The sequence below is a fragment of the Lolium rigidum genome, chromosome 3, assembly GCF_022539505.1.
Source record: "Lolium rigidum isolate FL_2022 chromosome 3, APGP_CSIRO_Lrig_0.1, whole genome shotgun sequence".
NCBI classification, from domain to species: Eukaryota; Viridiplantae; Streptophyta; class Magnoliopsida; order Poales; family Poaceae; genus Lolium; species Lolium rigidum.
The window spans coordinates 251,282,846-251,304,544 of record NC_061510.1 but is presented as its reverse complement, the minus strand read 5'-3'; the positions used below and the strand labels follow the sequence as shown (position 1 = coordinate 251,304,544).

The following is a 21,699-nucleotide window of genomic DNA, read 5'->3' as shown; positions in this document are numbered from 1 at the left end:
CCGAGAGGAGCGGAGCGGAGGCACAATCAAATTAAGGCACAAAGGACGGTTTGTGTCCGTGATTTGCGTGAGGGGAACCGGTAATGCAGCGAGGCAGCGAACGTGGGATTGTGGGAGTTTCAGTGGTGGCCTTTGATGTGCAACGTCATTGGAGGGACGTGAGTCGTTAATCGTCAAGAACGGAAGGCTAAGATTCATTGTTCCTGCCAAGTTCTTGCTTTTATAAGTAGTTTAGATTTAGATTAGATAAGTAGTTTAGATTTAGATTATGTAGGGTCCCACTTTGCCAACGAGTGGATTCGGGTACTAGGTATGAGTATGATCATACAACTCATCTAAAGTAATTTTCTGAAGCCGAGATGACCGTAAGAGCTTGTTTGGCTTCCATCATTTTGGGATGGAATCAAAAAAATTATTTTTAATTTCAAGAAAATTGTATTTGTCTGCCACTGAGTTGTTACATAATTTAATTGAGAATTCCATGGTTTGCATCCCACGCGTAAATTTAATTCCTTTTGGCATCCTATCATTTCTATGGATTAATTTGGCAAGTGAAATAATATCATCAATGTCATCATTGCTTTTTTCCAAATGAAATGAAATAATGGTCACCAAATGAGCTCTGATGGTTTGTGGGTCCATTTAAGTATAAGAATAGCATTTAGTCTCCAAGAGTGAAATATATTTGAAAACATATGTTTATGGGAAGAATATTCGGATATAATTCAAATGTGATTCAAGTTGAGAAAACTATTAGGAAGATGAGAGTGTCACTAAAAAAATAACCAATAAATGCGACAAGCTCAGGACAGGTTGTGATTGAGCAAACCAAGAAAGGATAATGCCACTCGAACATCAGCAGGGTGTGATTGGGCAAACACAATTTTGTTGGAACAACGATGGGGCCACTCCTCAAGCTTGTCACCCTATCTCGGATTCATCACTCCGCCAGAGTAGACATCGAAACTAACTCATACACCATTGCATCAATAAAAAAAGGGCCATTCATCCCATACTTGGAGAGATCTAAGGCGGATGTTTTCAAGTGATAACACTACTAACACGTCTCCACAGACGAAAGGCACTTCATTTCTCCGAGAAAGAAAATTGAAGAAGAATATTTGAACTACCATCGCGACATATCTCGAAGGCTACTGTGTTAAAAAGTATAATATTCCTGACACGTTGCTAATAGACCTTGTGAATTAGATAAGATATCACACACTCGCAATAACATCGTTGATGTCGCAGAAAACACTGCAGAGACGGGAAGAAAGTCATGGGAACTTATTCCATCATTGCAACGTCACCATTACCCAGTATCACTTCCAAGACACACAAACAAAGCCCTACCCTAAAGAAGAGCCGAATTCCTCCTCTCCCTCCCCGCACCAATAGTTACCAGAACCTTAGGAGAACAATATACTTGCTGGAGAAGAGTGGGAAACACTAGTTGCATTCATGTGCGGATGAGAGAAAAACAATATAACCGTGTGAAATAAGCGGATGTGCTATACATTGGAGAGACAAAAGGGGATCCTCATGAGTCAAAAGGAAGAGTGTGTGCTTAGAGGTTAAAAATAGCGACGGGAGTGAGTTCTCGAAATAGGCTTTCGCCCCGCTATATTAATATAGCAACCACACGGTACAACTGCTTGCTGGGGCCTCAGCACAACACCAGCCCTAAATAAATATAAATAAAAAGAAGAGAAAAGAATGTCGACAAAGGAGGATCGACGAAAACGCTGATGATCCACAACCGATGTGCCCTCTGAAGAACTCCCAACACACGTGTAGCCCTCCGAAGCGCCGCATACCAAAGCAACACCTTCAAGAAGGAATGCGACGATGACAACGCTGCTGCCCGGAGATATCCTAGGCTTTCCCCCGGTAAACGGGAGGGGTGTGGGTAGGAAGGGCCGCGACACCCTTCAAGAAGGAATGGTGGCACCCGTGGGCGTCACCGCGTCTGTGTCGACCATTCGATAGGAATTTCTCCTGCCCCCTAAGGACCATGACCCTAGACGCTTCATCGCGCTCCACCAGCCTCGCTGCCCACCAAATTGCACCACCACGATCATGCCACCACCACCGCCGCCTCACCATGGCATGAGAAATGAAGACCGACGAAAAACAAGAGGGAGCAACTAGGGACGAGGAGGGACTAAACAGCAGCCACGCGGGAGGGGACAACCTCCACCACCGCCTGCGGTAATCGGCCGGACGCAGCTACAGGAGCAGACCAGGCCCATCTGGCCCGGCCGAGCCCGTCGGGCTCGTGAAGCTCCCGTGGCCACGATGTAGTCAGCGCGCCGCCGTCCAAGACCATCCCCAGCCCGAGCCACCCCGTCACCCGTCGGAAGCGGCACTGGAACGCCCAGGCCTGGCCCGCCCTGACCCAGATGGGCTCCAAAGGGCCCAGATCTGGGTCGGAGAAGCGCCGCCACCAGCTTCCCGGCCGCCCCGCTGCCAAGCGTCCGCATCGTCGCCACCCTGCGCTGCGCCACCTGAGTCAGGCCACCGCCGCCGAGCCCAGGTCCACCTAGGAGCACCGCCGCCGGACATGGAGACCCCGCGCCTCCGCTCCGAACGCGCGGGTACGGGCGAGGCTGCCGCCGCCGGCACCGCGCGGGCTTTGCCCGACGGCCTGCACTGGCGGCGGCGGTGGGGGGAGGAGGAGGGGAGAGCTACGAGATAGGGTTCGAGGGAATCGCCCCGAGTCCGCCCGCGGGGGACGGACGGGACAAAGCGTTTTTTTTTCCGGATAGTATTTGTGACGAGTGAGTTCAGTATGAAGGTGTACTTTCTCAGCTTGAAGAGAAATGCCAAGGAGCATGATGTTTAGCATGTAGTACATGCTAATATGTCATGATATTTGCAAGGGTTTTCACCATGGAAAAAAATAGCGCGCTATTCCAATGCTAATAGCACGCTATAGCATATCTGGAGAGCTGACGCTACGCTATTTCGGCGCTATAGCGCGCTATTCGCGTTAATAGCACGCTATAACATGCTAATAGCGTATTTTTAGACCCACGCTATTTTGTTATAGCGCGCTATTTTTTTCCTTGGTTTTCACACATCATGGATTTTTTTTCACACATTATGGATGTACTACTAGCCCTTTGCTATTTGTTAAAAGATGACCCACGAGGCAACCATACTGTTGTTCCTCTTTCTTTGGTGCTTTGTTTTGCTGAAGAGTGAAGCTACGTACAGTAGCACTAACTAGCAACATTATCATGAGGAGATGATATTTTGTACCTGACGTAACCAAGCCGGCGTTATGTTGATTGTGCTCTTGGTGTTCAAGTCAGCAAAGAGACAGCACTAGACTCTACCAAATGGAGGGGCATCATCCGTGTAGTGGAGAAGGGGACCGTGGTCCATTTGGCTTCCATGAATGAAGAATGATGCACTCGTTCCGTGATAAGAAGAAATATGGTCAAAATCAAACCGGCCAGTTCACAAACTTAGATGAAGTGACGGCTGGTCGCCATAGTTCTCTCCGACAGACTGTTTCTTGTAGTGTGCTTATGTTTTTTGTTAATGGATTACAAACTAATTTGCCAAAAGTGTTGGGTGGTCACTGAAATGTGGGCTCAGACAGAGACGGTGGTAGCAGACGAGCTTGGACCGTTCCCCTCCTCCCGCTACAGTAGAGGCAGACGTTTTTCTGAAACCAATCCCTGCTCCCACCTCGCCGCCGGCGATTCGTGTGATTCCCCACCCTCCGGCGGTCGCCTCAGCGGCGGGAGGATGGGGAATCGCCGGATCCCGGCGTGTACATAGTGTAGGTAGCGATGAGGTTGCTAGCCGGCGGCGCTGGGAGTTGGTGGCGTGGCCGGAGTGGCTTTTGAAGGCGGCGGTCCTCTCCTTCACGGTCGGTGCTCCGGTGGAGGCCAGCTGCGGATCTGTCGTCTTTGCTTCGCTCGCGTCTCATCGGAGGCGTGGTGCGTGTCGTCCCCGTGCTGGAGTCCGTGTGGTGGAGGATCCGGCGTTTGCAGATCTGGTGGGATCTGTTCCCGTTGACCAAGCTGTCGTCGTTGGCCGGCGCGCGGGATGGAGGTGCTTCGGTGCCGAGGAGCGTCGACTTCCTTGCTGCTTGGGGACTCCGTCCAATCCAAGCAAAGCGTGGTGGAGCAGGGCGGGTTTCGCCGACGTGGCGTGATGCGTGTTGAAGACGATGCTTGGGGCTCGGGAGGACCTTTTTGTAATTTCCTTTGTTTCTTGGGCTGTTCTGTATGAATCTTGGTTAATATGATCAGTTCTTCCTTCGCAAGAAAAGACAGAGACGGTGGCAATATGAAATTATCGCATGCTACGGCATAAACACACATCCTTTACTTTCGTTGAACATAAGACCATTTCTTCTCTCTTCTCCGGGATCGCTGTGGAGGAGCGGAATGGATCTTAGGCCTCCATAAATGAACCAACAATTCTACACGATTGAAAAATTCGGCTAAGGAGTTTATTATCCAACATAGGTGGCTGTATAGTGTAAGGATAGAGGCTCCTGCACAATGATATGATTGTTTTTTTAGAACTGTCCTTTGTGTTGCACTATTTTTGTTTGGATTGTAACCTGGAATGGCTGTGTGCATCCTAGCTATGTAGAGACCGGGTGTATTACGTCAAACTTTGAGTAATAAAGTGCCATTTTTTGAAAAATAAATGAACCAACTCCTCTAAGCATTTCTTCTTCATTTCAGAAAAAAAAAGAGACTGTCAATCAACGTTTTCCCAATATTCCAGGAAATATGGTCCTCTCTGTGGGTCAGTGACATTATTAGAACCCAACTAGAACTATTGCACGATGAGGCCCCTCTCCAAGATATGAAACTTAACCACTAACAATGCTCAATAAAGGAGTTGAGCGTATGTGCCTATGTGGCACAAAAGGGTAACCATGACACATATCCTGCTTAGCCGCTGACTTTGCAAATAGCTGGAAAACGAATGAACCAGTGCAGGAGCACTGCTATTCAACTATACCGAAAGATACTTTCTCGTTTGAACTTTAGGACGTGGATTGATATCGAATCAATTGTCAAAAAAAAAAAGCGTTAGATGCTTAATCCAATATTATTACGGCCATGGACGCGGGAGCTTCATACGGAATTCCGCCAGAATTCGCAGAAAACGCTTCGATTTGAAATGGACCAGAGAGGAAATTCACGCGTTGTAAACGGCGCCAAGCATGTACAAATACGTTCATGTGTGCACGCTGAGATTTGCACTGGTCCTGCACCTGCAGCGAGCAAGGTATGGTGCCGGTGTAATGGCACTCATCAATGTTCATCCACAATGGACGCAATCCAGCTAGTAGATGTTCAATTTGGCATTCATGATTTTAGCGTCAATTTTTCATTCTTGGTTGCAGTTTGCCATTCTTGACTGACCTCAACGAGCCAGCACTTCGCTCATACAAGGCGCCCTCACATTTCAAGATTCAAATATGTCTACAATTAGGCTAACAAAATATGGTCATATGACACAAAAATAGTAATGCGCGCTATCATCGTCTCCACATTTTATGGATCTAACTGCATTTTATGGGTAGGGCGGCGGCTTACCCACGTCGTAGTAGACGGCCGGCCAGAGCCCTGCGACCTTTTCGATTCGCTCCGACCTGTTGATCTCGGCGAGGAAGGATAAATCATGTATGGTAGAAATTTTTTTAGGGTTTCATCTTGTATATGTTCTACCCGGTCCACCTTCGTAGTGTAAAAAATGATTTACACTTTACCCTAAACAACTTTTACAATACCGATTGTTACAGGATCTGCTACACATGCTCTAAGTGTTGACCAACTAAAGCTTGAGGTGCATGGCACCTCACATTTTGCAACACAAAGAGAACCTACTTCACGTGATTATTTGATTAAAAAGCTAAATTGGTGCATGCTCTTCCCAACACGGATAGAAGCTTGGCTAAATTTTTCCATAAGATCGGTCTTTTGAAATTGTTTATTAATGCACGAAAGCTTAATATGGTATCAGGGCTAGGGTCTCGAGTTTGAGTTCTTGTTTTCAAAATTTATTCTATAAATTATGTTGCTCCCCTTAGCCTGTTGAGCCATACCTCTCTGTTTACATGTATTGTCTTGTCTTCGTGTCACACATAAGGGGGTGTTAAGTGTATAAGTGGATTCCCTAGCTCTTTTCACCATACTAGTCTTTTCAGTTAGTTACCCCCCTCCCCCCCAACACACAAGGAACGAGAATCGCCCCACTACGCCTCCAACAAGGTAATGACTCCTTGGGGCGTTGTCGTCCACGGTTCCGGCCAAGGTTGAAACAAGCCTTCGCTGGCATACTCGCACCCAACACCAGGTGGACCACTAGATACTCCTCCATCGTCTTTCGCCACACCACACAGGAACGTTACAGCCGCCAGGGTGAGCCATCGACGCCGGAAGAGGCCACATCGCTGCGTTGCCGACACCGGGCCGCCCGCACGCCGAATCGGCATACCAACGCGGAGATTTACCGCACCCAAACATGGTCCAATACCTTTCTTTCACATTTACCGCCCGAACGATACTCTATGCCTTCGCCTACAACAAAAAAAGGCAGTCTCTTAATTAGTGCTGGAAACCTACACCTGACATATGAAAAGAAGGATGCTAGTGCCTAGTGGCACCAGAACTAACATCATTTAGCGGTGTTTGCAAGGAAAGGAATGAGAGGGTTTTTTTTTTTTTTTTTGAAATGAAGCTCTTTTGAGTTTTGATTGATGTAGTGCCGCTTATTCAGGATGAAATTGAACAAAGGGTATATGCCTTCACGGATGGAGACGAGGCACCATTGTAGTTTCCTCGGTTACGGCCCTATATTCCTCACCTCTTTTGATGTGATCTTGCAAATACCTTTTCTTCCCTTCTAAATCCAACGGTAGTTTGCCTGCCTTTTTCTCTTTTTTCTGAAAGTTTTTCTTGTTCAAAGTGCAAATGTTACTCTTGAGCATCGCATTAGTTGGTGCACGTACACGGCCAACTAATCTGGCAAAGCTGGAAGCAAATAATGCCATTCGTTTGTCTGGTCTACTAGGTGACAACAAATTGTCACACGCCTAGAAATAGAACATCTTAGTGAAAGGACAAATTCATGTGGTCTCTGGATCCGCACAACGATGGAGAAGTACTAGCTAGGATGGTCTCTCTCATGGTCGACCCCCTCGTTCTCGACGTGCCGCATGTCCGTGGGCAGTGGGCTATTAATTCTACAACGGTTTCCTAGGTGGGCCTTCGACTATGTAGCTTCACTGATCAAGCAATGCAAAGGGTACAGCGCCTGTTTGCAATGCAGGAAATTTACAGGCATTTGTGGCAATCAGGAAATTGTTACCGTCGAACTGGGGTGTAATTTAGCATGATAGACAGTTCAAAGTTCAGAAGAAGCAATAGGAGAGCACAAACCTTGATCCATTATCATCATTTACCAATACCAACATACACATATGACATATACCCACTCTTCCAAGTTCAACGTGAAGTTCATTTTCCCTATTCAGACAAAACAATTTCACCAACCGTACACTACATGCATGAATGAACAAACCGTATTGTACAAACTTTACCTGTACATGAACAATGCATGCAGATTCCAAACCAGGTAATCACTGCAAAGTTTGCCCTATATATGAACACTATATGCAAATTCCAGACCACGTAATCTTGCACAAACACAGAAACCTGTACCTAAACTTACATTCGACAACTGCAAACCGATGTCAACAAATGAATGGACAAAACTTCATGCACAGCTGTCACAACCAAATGACAGCCGCGAGCCAAAACAAGCAGGGTACCAGCCTTCACACATCAATCTTTGTCAGGTACCAACTCATTTGGCTTTGAGGAGTTCCTCGGTGAATTGGCAGCATTGCTTACAGAATTGCTGGACTTTGGGGATGATGGCTCGTCCCGGCTGACAATTGGAGATTCTGACCTGGAGGGCACAGGGGATACTTCTTCCTGATCCAAATAAGCATCAACCACTGGAAACATATTTTCTGCATAGCTGTAACTTCTATCTTCTGGTTTGTTGTATTTCGTTTCGCTATCACGAAAGGAGACAACATCGTGACCAGTGAACTGGTGAAAATCTACTATTTCACGGAGGAACCGGTTTTCACGGGCATACATGGAGTTCTCCTGTGCCAACCTTGATTTCTCAGCCAGCAATGCCTCCAGTTGCATTCGGATCTGTTTCAAGGAGGGTTGTTTCAGTATGACCTCAAGAGGGAAGGCTATGCTCAACGAAAGAATAAACATCAGCTATAGAAACAATTAAAGTGGTGAAGTGACACTGGTAGATCTGTTCAAATGAATAGTTAGCTTGAATAGCCAGCCAAAAGTACCGATCAATCAACTCTTATTTTATAAACTACGACTAGCCATACCACATACTTCCATGTGAATCAACCACAACAAAATGTAGTATGATTCCAAAGTTACAGACAGAAAGAAAACAGTCATATTATATCCAATATTTTCTTAAATGAAACTATATCTAATATCATCCATCTTTGCTATTTACACTAGTAATGAGTGAATAAAATTAAGAATCGTGAATGAGCAGTACTGTCATCACTGCATACGATACAATATAACTCAATTCAATTAGGACAAGATAAAATTTACCAGGTCATCATCCTCTTCAGTTTTGACCCCTTTCTGCTTAGTTTCACGTAACATTTTGTTCTCTTCTTCTAGCTGACTGCATCGCTGCTTAGCAAAAGCTAGGTCAGCTTTAACGGTTTTTAGTTCGCGGAGTACAAGTTTTGCTTTAGCAGCCATCGCATTAGCAACCTGAAATAATTTGTACGGGGTAAGAGAAAGCACTATTGCACGCACATATATTACAAATGACCATATCTGAATCTATGCAGTGTTGTTGTCTAAATGGGTAGTGAAAAGTAGACATGGCATATTTTGAATCATATATAGATAGCCAAAACCAAGAACTTAGTAGTTAACACAAATATCTTTCAGCATATAACAGTTCTGTTCATTGCTACCAAGAATTATTAGTGCCATGCTGCCTTTGGCTTAGATGAAATGATATTAGAAAAACTAATCTAGATATTGATGGCCACATTGGGTTTTAAGAATTCCATAGGGTTTTTTTTTTGTAGGATTCCAATCCTTAGGAAATTCTCCATAGAGGCTCTTTGAATCAGAAGGGTGATGCTATCAAAATCCTATGAACTGATTTCCTATGCCAACAATTCCGCAGGAATTTTGACATCCACTCCGAGCACTTTGTTTCTACTCATTCACGTAGGATCGAAGCATTTTGCTACAATTTTCCTATGTTCTGCAGTTGCAGTCATGTATTTATTTTCCTTATTGCTTTACTGTTTCTCAAAAATATTTTTCATTCATAAGATAAAATGAGTCTCTTTATTGGAAATATAAGCGTCTTTAAGAAAAAATTGCCATTGAAAACGTCTAGTAGCTTTTCCATAATGGAACTGATAAAGCATAGTCCTAATTGAGCTGTAACGGCATGGCACCTTACGTCGCGAGAAGCTTTTAATTGGGTCTCCTGGGCTGCAGCTTCAGCTTTCTGTGAGAAACTGGGAGGGGTGAATGTATCTGCAGCAGGGTTCTGCATATACGGACTGGAACCATTAGGCTTTCTTCTAATTTGTATCTTCTTTGTTTCCTCAATTATGTTTGATGTCTTATTATCGACAATGATGAGACCTTCCTGTTAACAGACAAAAACAAGTTAGTGGAGAAAGCCAATAGGATACTGAATTTTCAATAGAAACTTTCATCCACCAAAATACAACACAATACTGATATCGCGAAATAAATAGAGCTGCATGATGCTAAAGAACATTACTTCCAAGGCATTTCTGATTCTTCCACCAAACTGGTTGACAGAAGCAGCGAGTGCCTCCGACCTCTTCCGAGGCTCACTCCTTTCAGTCCCTCCATAGTTGTCGAATGACCAACGAGACTGGGGGGCCTGAAATAAAGAGAAAAAACAGAGAGTGGTGTAAATCACCTAGGAACAGGCAATGCACAATAAGCTTACTGACTGAGTGACTGTATTCGTTGTGTTTCTTTCACCAATGTATGCGGACCATGCTCCATTTCTATTTTGTTGCTCACCTGAGCTCCAATCGACGAGTCAGGCTTGCGAGTGGTTTGGCCTTTCCCATAGTCGTCGAACTTGTGCGCGGCAGCATCCTCGTCGAGAATCCCCTTGGCTTTTCTTGCCAAAGATCCCCACAATCCAAGCTTATTAGGCTCACGCATGCTATCCATTGACGTGTACGACGAGGCAGCCGAACCCTGCTCATTTGTCACGGCACAGAGAAATTCAGCAGAGGTACTTATATAAACAGACCAACCATTTTCAGTGCATGAAGAATAACAGTAATTCTTAGGTGAGACACAGACATGCTAATATTCACCTAAAACTGAAGATCAGAAACAGACAGCATAGGAAGGCTATAGCAGTATAGCTTGCTAATAATGTCGGTCATGGATTTGGAATCAGAGTGAGATTATCGGTCGGCGATTATCACGCCACGGAGTTGGCATGTTCAGGATCGAATCAAATTGACCTGCTGCGCCATGAGCTGAACTGCTGCTGGAGCTGCCCCCAAATTGGCAAGCAAGAGGGGAAAACCCGCATCAGGCCGTGACTATCGCACATCGTCTCAACAGCCGTAGCAGCCGTAGCAGCGAGTTGGACGCGATGTGATCCCGATATAATATTGGATTGCGACAGGCGCAAGCGCAGCAAGTTGGCAGCGATGACCGGAGAGATCGGGCGGTACAGAGGAGGGGGAAGAGAAAAAGGGAGCGCTTGCCTGGGGTTGGGGAGTCCGGCGATCGTCGGCGCCGACGGGACCCTGCTGCTTCCGGCGGTAGGCCATGGTCTTGGCTGGGTAGTTGGAACGCGGAGAGGAAGAAGCAGGCAGCAGCTTGTAGCTTTGGTGATCCCTTGCTTGCTTTGATTGAGAGAAGAAAGATGGTTGAGACTTGAGACCGACCAAGCTGGACCAACCTGTCGATGCACGACAGATGCGCCCACGGCCCACGGCCCACCTGTAAGTCTTCGCACAAACACCCCGCCTTTTGCATCGCATGGCAGTATGGCACCACCACTCAGGATGCAGGCGGACGCCTCCGTGGAGTCCGTTGAGTGTGCCGTCTGAGCCGCCTAAGGGCATCTCCAACCGGGCGACCCATCCCGCGACCGCGCGTCCGGATGGGTCGAAACGGACAAAAACCCGGCCCAACGCGGGGACGCACCGCAAAAGCGGACGGCCGCGGCGTCCGGAACGACGCAAACCCGGCCCAAATCTGGGCTAGGTTTGCGTGGCCGCGGATGGCACGCGCCGTCCGCTCGCGTCCGCGCGCCGGTCGCCTCGTCTCCCTTGGGCCCACCCGTCGGTGACCGGGGAGTCTATTAAATGGGGACCGGAGGGGATCCGGCCCTCCACTCCGGTCCCCACTCCACTCCCGCAGCCGAAACCGCCGCCATGGCCCCGAGCGGGTTTTCACCGGAGCCAACGACGACGAGGCGAGCGACAGCCGGCGTCGTCCGCCGGCGCTGCGACCATCGTGCGGAAACCGAGGCGGCCTCCACATCGGAGAGGCCGCCCGCCGCGGCGCGGCATTGCCGCAACCGCCGCCGCTGCTGCTCGAGCCCAAGCCCGAGTCCTCGGAGGAGGACCCGGACCTCCGCGCCGCCCTCATCATCTCGGCGGCGGAGGAGGAGGCGAAATGGCCGCAACTCCATGCGGCCATTCGCACCTCCGAAATGGAGGAGGGCGGCGTGGCGGGAGGTGGAGGACGCGGAGGGCCGGGAGCTCTACGCCCGGGCCCTCCGGGCGCGACGGGAGGAGGAGGAGGAGACGGCGCGGCGGGAGGAGGCCGGGCGCCGCGCCGCCGAGCAGCAGCCGCCGCCGAGAGGAGAGGTGCCGCCGCCGGAGGAGTCGGCGCCGGAGGCCGGGCGGCGCCGCCGGCGGAGAGGCGGCAGCGCCTCCGGGCGGCGCGGGTGGCTCCGGACCCCCACTCGCCGTGGGAGGAGGCCCCGTGGTCTCCCGGCCGGAGTCCCCGGCGCGGTCGAGCCACAACAGTGCCTCGCCGCCCGGGGACCTCGACGACGTCGCCGACGACGCCCACGAGGGCTAGGCGGCGCACCGGCGGCCACCGCGCCGCCGACCAAACCCTAGAGGGTTTTTTATTTTCTGTTTATATTTTAGTTTAAATTTAAAAGCCCATATAGGGGCTTCTTTTGTTAGTTTTATTTGCCCAAAATAGGGCTATGTACTAAATTTGCCCAAAATAGGGCATATGTTTAATCAAATATCGTTTAAATTTGCCATTTTCATTTTGTTTTCGTGTTTCTCCAATTTGCGATGCGTCCGCGCGTTGGGCGCAGCGCGCGACCCAAACGGACACGCGGACGCGGGCCGCTGTCCGCGTGTCCGAGCGGCGACCCAAACGGCCCAAAACGGACGGCCCAGCGCGTCCGTTTGGGTCGCCCGGTTGGAGATGCCCTAAGCGAATTTGTTTGTCCGTGGATTCCGTGTAAACACATTCACCTGTCCGCTTTGTCCGCTGGACAATACGGACATGCTGCCTAAGCAAATTTATTTGCCTGCACACTAGCTAGCCTAGCGTTGTCGCAGCTTCTTTGATCAACAGCATGTGTACACTAGCTTAGCCGCTGTCCTGCACACTAGCTACATTGATCAGCAGCAGACCTATCTTATATATACACGAAATGATTCACGTAATAGACTATTGAAGTCTTCCAAATATATTCATTTTGTTGCACAGTATCCAGTAGGAAGTAGCTGAACTATTATTTGGTAGTCTTTCAGAATCTAAACTTCAGATACATAACTCATATTAGTACTGTAGCTCCGGAGATGAACCCCCCCCCACCCCCCACACACACACCCCCTAAGGGCATCTCCAGCGGCGCGACGCATTTCAGCGACCCAAAATGTTCGCGGTTATCCGTTTGCGTCGTCTGACGGACGCGGAAATGGTCGCGCGTCCGTTTGCGTCTGGGGCTAGCTCCAGCGGGGCGACGCATATTCGGCGCAGGCAAGAATTCAAAAAATGGACTGAAACAAATTTGCACGAAATTTTACAGCCGCAAAATTGAGGGCTGAAAAAAAGTTCATCACACTTCGCACATGTCACGGCGCAAAGTGGAGTCCAAAAGGGGCACAACAAGGCCTGCGCCTCCCGAACAAGATCGGCCTTGGTAGCCTTATGGCCTCGTGGACGAGGTGGAAGGGCTGGACGGCCTTGATCGTCGTCTTCGCCGTCGAGGTTGATCGCTGTCCCATTCCTCACAGCTTCGTTGTAGGCCGCAAAGCTTGTCATCCACTTATTGTTGTTCTTGAGTAGGTCCCAGCAAATAGTGTAGAATGATGTTGGTTGTATCATGTTTACCACTGTCATCATGCTAGCGCCGCTTACGGGGTTGTTAATAGCATGTTCGACGGGAATGGCCAGTGGCGGGAATAATATTGACCTCCTGCCACTGACGCACGGGTCCTACGTCTTTTTCGGCGGACACTCCGCGCGATCGCCGAGCGTCCGTGGAGACGCAAACCTGGCGCATATTTGGGTGAAAGTCTGTCTACTAACCCTCACTCTTTCAGCTAGAACTGAACAAGAAAAACATTACATGGACCAAAAATTCAGAACAAACATGACAGAATAGCTCGGGTGAAAGCACCATCAATCAATCTCAGAGGATTCACAACTATGTGTTATCTAAAGATATAAATGATGCCCCCCATAGGGGGATTCACAGCGCTCTGAGCATGTTGGCCGTCAGATTTTTACTGTTCCTAGCCAACATTTGATCTCGTCCGTTCGTTGTGGGCTCACAGCAGGTGTGCTGGTTGGCTGAGTCGCGCGTGGGGGTTTTCCTCCGGCTAGGTAAAGCCATGCAATGGTGGGTGTTTTACCTGCCTGTGGCTGCATGTGGGTCCCACGTACAGCTGGGGCCGCTCGTCGGTCGCTGCTGGTGGGCTTGCAGTTGGTCACGCGTGGCTGCGAGCGTAGGGTCGTCCGCCCACCCAATCCCCGCACCATTCCTCTCCCCCAATCCCTCAGTAGCTCGTCTCCCCCAATCCCTCCAAACCCTAGCCAAATCCCCACCTTACTGGCTGCTAGCTCCCGCCCGTCCCTCTTCCTCGGCTCCAATGGCGCGAAGCCTCCGACGCGACGCCCCTCCTCTTTCTGGTTCCATCCTCCGCGCCCACCAGCATCGACCCGAGCCATCCCCAACGCCAACTCGTCTTCGTCGCGACGGGGGAAACCCTAGCTGCCTTTCCTCCAATCCCCACGCGACCTTCCTGCTCTCCAATGGCTGCTGGAGATTTCTCTGCCTGCCCCCTCCTCTCCCGTTCGTCCTCGCCTCTGCTGTTAGGCTGCCGCGGCCTCTCCCTCCTCCGGTCGATCTCCCATCGTTGCCATGGCTGGCCGGGAGCAGCGCAAACCTTGGGCGCGAGGGCCGCCTCCCGTCGTCGCCATGGTCGGCCGGTAGTAGCGTCGGCCTTGGGTGCGACCGCCGCCTCCGGGCGTCACAAGCGTCCTAGCGCTCCCAGCACGCCGCAACGAGGAGGCCCACATAGACGCGCGAGGGGAAGACGCCGCCAGTCCATGGACGAGCGCCTGAAGGAGGGAGGGCTCCACCAGCACCTCCATCGCTGCTTCCTCCTCCCCTCCCTTCCTCTCCGCGATTTCGCGCCGCCATGGGGCTTTCACCTGATGAAACCTGTAGCGTGGAGGAGGCCACCAATGAAGCTACTGCTGCTGCACCATTTGTCGGTAAATCTCCTCCTCATGGCCTCCTTGTCTCCTCCCCTCACTCATCGTGGCTACGTTTGTCCGTGTTAATGCTGCTAGGGATGACAAGATCGTGAGTCCTCCAGGAGCGTTGGGTGTCATTTATATTGTTCTCCTACCGTGAGGATGCAAAAGGATTAGCATACACCAATTTTGCACATCATTTATATGTAAGTTCCAATTGAATCTCATCTCTAATTTTGTTTTTAGTTTCTCCACATTATTCAGATGTAAGTTGACTCATGTTTAGTCTACTTTATCAAAAATAAAAATGGTTTTCTCTGCACCTTTGCTTATTTGATTATACTGAAATAATTGATTGGGATATATGCATATGTAGTGAAATAAAAAGATTTACTTTCTATTTGGAAAGACAGGCAAAGAAACTCTCATGCTCAACGATTCCGCGAGACCTCCGATTCTGCAAGGACATATGGATGCAGAGCATCAGCAGCGATGTCACTGGTTTGGTTAAAAAGGGCCAACATGGAATTGGAGAAGAAGTCACCTAACCAGGTATAATACATATCTTATGCATAACATAATTTTATCCAGGCTTGTTCCATCGTTTTTGCCACCATCATTCAGGAGAGAGGCAGAAAAAGGTTGTAGAGAAACCTATGTACATAACTTGTTTGATGATATGTGTATGAGACATATAACTATTTTATTTGAGGATTATGTTGCAGGTTATCACGGGTTAACCGGGGTTGGTGTCAGGGAGAGTGCACAAAGATGGAGTACTCGGTGGACGTATGGTCAGGGAACCAAAGCCTACTATGTCACAACTCCTTCGCATTGGTTGTCATGGACAACCAGATCTAAGGTAGCAGCAGATCATCTTTCTACATTCTTCTTCATCACCTTCACCTTTGGATTAACTTTGCTTGGAGATTAGATGACGTTGTTTTGTATTGCTTGTGCACAAAAAATTATGTCTATTTCACTTACACTAGCTTCTGTCGATCAATGTTTAAATGAATTCGTGTAGCCTCTTATATATGGTGCAACATTAGGTATTACAATGAGAGGTAAGCCCTTTGATTACAAATATGTTTTTGAGTGTCAGGTGGAAGGTGATTGTGACCCACACTTTTGCTCTATGTTGTGTTAGAGAAAAAAAATCAGGCCGGAGGATACATGTGAGGTGCTCAATCTGGTGGATTCGGTTGTGGCAAGTGTGCTGGCCAATCGGTGTTTGTTTGAAGAGGGATGGAAATAAGTCAGTGAGTCATACATGCACACCGGAGAATATAGTAATTGCATATTTCCTCCCGCACCAAATTGTTATGCAGATTTGTTCTTTTGTTTGATTGGCAATTGACTAGATTGTGCTATTAGTGGTGTTTAATTTTTACTAGCTGATGCTTCTTTGGTTCACATCTGATTTTACCGCTAGAATACTTGCCTCTGCGATGTATGTTGTTATGTTGCAACTTATAGCCATTTTACAAAAATACCTTACCATTTTCATTGTAAAATCAAAATTTTAACTCAGCTCGATCCGTCTTTGTGGTTGTACAGTTGCTCATGTGAGTTGTCACAGTGTGCAGATCTGGGCAAGGTGCTGCTGCATCCCAGCTTTAGAGAACTTCCTCAATGGGCATTCGTAGGTAACATCTCTGCAGAACAAACATATCCATATCTTGTTCCAAATTCAGAAGATGCACAGGCTGAAACGATCGATATCTCTGACGAGTTTCATGGGATGTCTCTGTTAGGTGTTGGCATGCGTTTGTTTCACAGGTGTGGAACTGATGGCCTTATACATCAACATGTAGAGTGGTTACTGGGCACAATGTAGGTAGAAATTCTTTATTCTTTCTTGATGTTTTTTACACTTCAACTAACCTTCATTATTAATTATAGTATCTCCCTAAATTAGAGATGAGGAGTAACCATATGTGTCATGGAACCCTTCAATTAGACCAAATACATGTATGTTTAAATATTATCATGCAGATTCATGTCATCCTCTCTGTCCTCATATTGTTGTACCACTTATTGATCTTTTGGTTGACTACGGATAATAAAGAATCGGATTTGAGTTTGCCCAACTCACTTAAGCTAGCTTTGCTGCAGCGGTTCCATTATGCTTCTCATGCCTCGCCTCCTCACTGCGAGATATGGTGAAACATGAGGTCTACACTCTATTCTTTTTCTTTTCTTATGTCTTCTGCTTCTAGAATGTTTTCTTCTTATAATTATCCATCTTTACTGAAATCCATGGACACCATTGTATTTATTTAAGTTGTACGCCATGTATTAGTTACGACGTTCTACAAAATTCTTACTATGCAAAATGAAATTGATGTATTGAGATGGTTTTATCTTCTACTGTTAAATGCTATATGAGTGGTCACAGTCGCAGTTTACATAATAGCCCATTGTGTGTGTGGCTAAATTGCATCCTAAGATAGTTGAGATATACTTTTCCCCTTACTGTTCGCTTCTTACAGAGGTGGCAATATCTAAAGGAATGGCTGCACTCACCACAATTAGATCATCGGTGGTACTGCCAAAGATGATTCAGGTGATGAATGGCTTAATCTGGATCAAATGTAGGGCTGCACTCACCACAAATATGATCATCGGTGGTACTGCCAAAGATGATTCAGGTGATGAGTGGCTTAATCTGGAGCAAAAGGTAATCCTCTTATACCTGGCATGTCCTATTTGTTGTTGTGGTTTTACTGCAAGATGGCCTGCAATAGCTTTACATGGAAGAACTGTATATGCAATACCTTGTATACCAAATTTTGTCCAGAAATTATCCCATCATTCATGTTGTATGCCAATGTTGGATCTCTAGGTTTGCTCCGGGTTTAGTTACATTGTATATTTTGGAAGCCATAGCAATGATAATTATGTAGTAGCATTCTTTGGTCTGTAAGTTTTCCAACTAATTTTTAAGGAACCATGAAAGACCGAACATTTTGGATCTTACTTTAGGGATCCATAATACCCTACTTCTATTTCACAGGTGAATTTGTATCCCAACGAACCGAGGATTTACAACAATTGGTATTGGAGGTGAAGAATTTTCTCCCGCAATGGTTGATGTTGTTGAATCAGTTCTTCAAGAGCCAATTCCCAAGGTTGGTCTGCATTTGTTGAAGAAATTTGTCAATTAAAGGTAATGATTATTCACGATGAAAATATTATGCACTGACCTAGATTCAGAAGTTTCTCTTACGGTGGAGTAAAATTTGTAGCATACTTTAGGGGCTGGCAAGCTTTATTGCTTAGATGGCGTCAACGCTTAAGTGTATTGGATATCTCTTTTCCTGTTTTTTTCCTTCTCTTAATATGGATCAACTTGGTTTGTACATGAACAAGTAACTCAAAAAATATCTTCGAGCGGAAAATAGTTTTCTATAAAAGGTCGAACCAATTCGTGTGGTTTCTACTGCGCGGGTAGGAGTATATATTGTATTACCTCTGTTCTAAAATAGATGATGAGGTTCAGGCTATCTACTGTGCCATGAGAAGAGATAACAGGGTGAAATACTTCTTATGAGCTGCAGTTACACATTCCTTAACGCATATAGGTTCCATTGTCCTTTCCTTTTCACACCAGCATCCTGATATGCTTACCGTACTTGCAAGTGTTGCGCCAAATGGGAAAATCGGCCCCTTGTAACATGAAGTTTTCTACTTGCAGGCTGGAGTATCTGTGAACTGAAGAGGAATGACGAGGAATTTTTCGTTCTCGGCCCCTTTGATTTGTTGGTACAAATGTCCGATGTCGTTTGTACAGTGTTGTCAAAGAGGGTTGTATTTTATCTGTCAAGAGAGCCCTGTTTTGGAGTTGCTTCCTCAAATTGGGTCTGAAGAGGTTGGTTCAGCTAGGGATTTGGACCCGCCACCTGACCTGCCTAATGATAAAAGGTAGCTTCTATTCTTAGTGGGAACAGTCTCAGATGTATAGGTATCCGTCATGTGTTTTTGTGCTGACCAAAGTTTTCTGTAAACCGTTTATTGGCAAGGCCGCTGTCACAGAAAGTTGCGGCAACTGTGGCAAATGTTCAGACAAAGAAGAGGTCCTAGATCAATAGGTATAACATCAAAACGATTTATTTTTGTAATATATATGCTTTGATTGCCTTCTGAATATTTTGAATATTTTGCTTTTCCCGACTTGCATAGTTGCATGTGAAATATACTGCGCGGGATTTTCATATTTGCGCGGGATTTTCTGAGAAACACATCAAGTAATGTCTCAGATTTGAATCCCATGACCGTGTTAAGATTTTGGATTTTGTCTAGGATTTATGTGCCATTTTTTGGCAAGGGGTGGTTCAAAAATTGTGAATATGCCATAGCCTGTCTTATCCAGGATGAAGCTTTAGCTTCTTAGACATATATATTATATATTATGCTGCTAAATAGAAGATGACCTCATTTATATTGACAAGAACTGCAATTGTCAATTGTTAGCTGTTCTTGATGGAATCTCTCTAAATTTAGAAGGGTCTTAAGATTTGTAACGTCTTGTTATTTGTCTCAGTGGATTTTACTTTATCAATGCTGTTTCATTGAATACGCAGTAAGACCAAAACATGAGAAGCGGGTTTTATTTTCTCCTAAATATGGTTGTCTTAATTGGTTTCATACACATCGTGTAGATAATTAACCATCTATCTGCCCTTCATTGCAGCCTGGAGGGGACCTTAGGTTGGCACTTAACATTGCTCGGCTCACCTTGTTTTTATACCGAAGACCTGGGTTAATTCTAAATTTGAAGATGGGCTTGGATAGCGGGTGCAGAACCTAAATTTGAAGATGTGCAATGCTATTTCTCGATTACAATGGCAAAGTAACTATCTTCCAACCTGCTTACTAAACCATTCGTTGATTTTCATGGCTGAAACCGCTTACCAATCCATCTTCGTACATTAATCAGATAACAAGCATATAATCGATATGCGATATTGAGGTTTTCTTTCGGTTTCAGATATAATAAGTGTTCTATAGGGCAAGGATTATTTTTCCGCTTGGACTAGCTAAGAAGGTCATATGAGTTCGGAAATTCAATTCGGCTCCCGGGTGCGTATGCTCCCTCTACCAACAAAACATATTTCGAAGTGTGGAAAAATTTTGACAAAAAATTCTACATGTACATCTCCATAATATATGTGTATGCGTCAAGTTTTACGAAAAAATAATATTTTTTGTGGCCTATGTAAAAAAGAGATAACTTATCCTGTGAAAAGCATTGTTTTCAGCACTGAATTTTGTCTTTTTTACACACGTCACATGGTAAGTTCATTTTTTATGAAACGACTTTGTGAGCGCGTAGCACGTGAAGATGTACGTGCGGATTTTTTGTTTCAAATTTTTTGAACTTTAAAATATATGTAAGATGTATTTCAAAATATAGGGAGCATATGCTCCCATGTTCCAAAACACCACTCCCCCTCCAATTAGTTAGTTTTTATATTGTAACTGCAACGGAGTTTTTTTCCTTTGATTTCCTTTGCTGACTAACTTGATGAGCTAGAGAAACACGATTGTTGATTTACGAATTTCTATTTGATTTACCAAAAAATCTAACTTGGTTTTTATTGGTGTCTAACATGATGAGCTGGAGAAAATCACAAACAGTTGCTTAAGAAATATATCATATGCTGCCTAACTTTATGTTTTTGATTTTCACTGTTTCAGATTGTGGGCTGCTGCAGGCATATGCAGTATATTCATCACATTTATATGTTCTGTTTCGAATCAACTGGACCTAGGTAAGTTTTCACGGATTTGATTTTCACGTGTTAGTTCATCTACATGAGGAGTTACTTTGTTCAATCTAAATACCATCTCGCATTTTGTATAGCGACAACAAGACTGTTATCAACTGATCTGTCAGGAGAGTGTTGTTCCAGGAATCGCTCGCCTCGGATTGGGTCTGAAGGTGTGTTTCAGTTGGCACCTCCGGTTGAGTTTGAGGAGATAATTTTTTTACACATTGTCCGGTCCTGCATAAGCTATGAAACAATATGGTAAGACAAATTTAGAAGCTTTTATATAATCTACAGATATCACTTGGCAGGCCAATAAATATCACTTTGGAAAAAATTTCCTCAGTGAAGCAACCAAATATGAAGCAAAGATTAAGGAGAAAGCAAGGACAATGAAAACCACTTCTGTATAACCAAGATGATAGTTGGTTGTATATAAATTCTTCTCAGATAATGATTTCGTCTTGGTTCCTTCCTCCATTACTCTCTAAGCTACATAGAAAATGTTTGACATAATGTTTATCAGTGTAAAAGATGGAGCCCGAACATCATAGTAAAAAAGCATAAGGCGTAGATCTTATGCTTTTTACTATATTTTGGTTGCACACACTGCCACTGAGCTTAGCATTTTGCATCTATTTGTATATTGGTATGTTTTTTTTTTTGCTACAATTCCCGAACAATGGTTATATCCGTGTATCTGTCTAAGAGATTGCTCACCTATTTGGTACACTTAGTTTGCTACTCCGTTTGTAGTTCTGTGTGATTGACCCTAATTCCATCGTACCAATATAGTTTGGTGGAACATAAAAAGTGTATTATCATGTAGCCAGTTAATTTTGATCGCTGAATCGTGCAATTTATATTGCGGTTATATAGAATGTATGTCGGCATGGGCTTCACGGGATCGTGCGCCAAGGCGCACATCTAAATCTAGTAGATAAAAACACTGGTACCTAAGCACATAGTCACACAAGTTCAAAAAAAAAACATGCCTAGCATACACTCACTGTTGTAGCATCAGACTCGGAGTGCACCACATTGATTGCAGGTTACGCAGGAAATACTTCACAATTACCAAATGTTTACTACGATCTCTGAACGATATC

The 21,699-nt window shown here is 45.9% G+C and overlaps 1 protein-coding gene and 1 long non-coding RNA gene across 18 annotated transcripts; one reads left to right on the top strand and one right to left on the bottom strand.

The window, feature by feature from the left end:
- Nucleotides 1-7,422: 7,422 nt before the first annotated feature.
- Nucleotides 7,423-10,961, bottom strand: LOC124699313. The gene is made up of 6 exons (XM_047231634.1): nucleotides 10,838-10,961; nucleotides 10,131-10,313; nucleotides 9,859-9,984; nucleotides 9,529-9,720; nucleotides 8,649-8,816; nucleotides 7,423-8,210 (listed from the first exon to the last, which is right to left on the bottom strand). Exons 1-6 carry the CDS (start codon nucleotides 10,901-10,903, stop codon nucleotides 7,827-7,829), a joined length of 1,119 nt encoding a protein of 372 aa, XP_047087590.1. The 5' UTR covers nucleotides 10,904-10,961; the 3' UTR covers nucleotides 7,423-7,826.
- Nucleotides 10,962-14,638: 3,677 nt separating this feature from the next.
- LOC124703285 lies at nucleotides 14,639-21,356 on the top strand. Of its 17 annotated transcripts, XR_007003021.1 has the most exons (16): nucleotides 14,641-15,022; nucleotides 15,226-15,368; nucleotides 15,542-15,678; nucleotides 15,844-15,883; nucleotides 15,967-16,078; nucleotides 16,399-16,465; nucleotides 16,574-16,656; nucleotides 16,935-16,993; nucleotides 17,312-17,499; nucleotides 17,836-17,988; nucleotides 18,517-18,743; nucleotides 18,842-18,910; nucleotides 19,513-19,671; nucleotides 19,810-19,901; nucleotides 20,520-20,593; nucleotides 20,686-21,356. It is a non-coding gene; the product is annotated as an uncharacterized LOC124703285 (long non-coding RNA). The 17 variants fall into 17 exon arrangements; XR_007003014.1 differs by having other exon boundaries at nucleotides 14,640-14,834; nucleotides 14,913-15,022; nucleotides 15,542-16,078; XR_007003019.1 differs by having other exon boundaries at nucleotides 14,640-15,022; nucleotides 15,542-15,883.
- The last annotated feature ends 343 nt before the right edge of the window (nucleotides 21,357-21,699 follow it).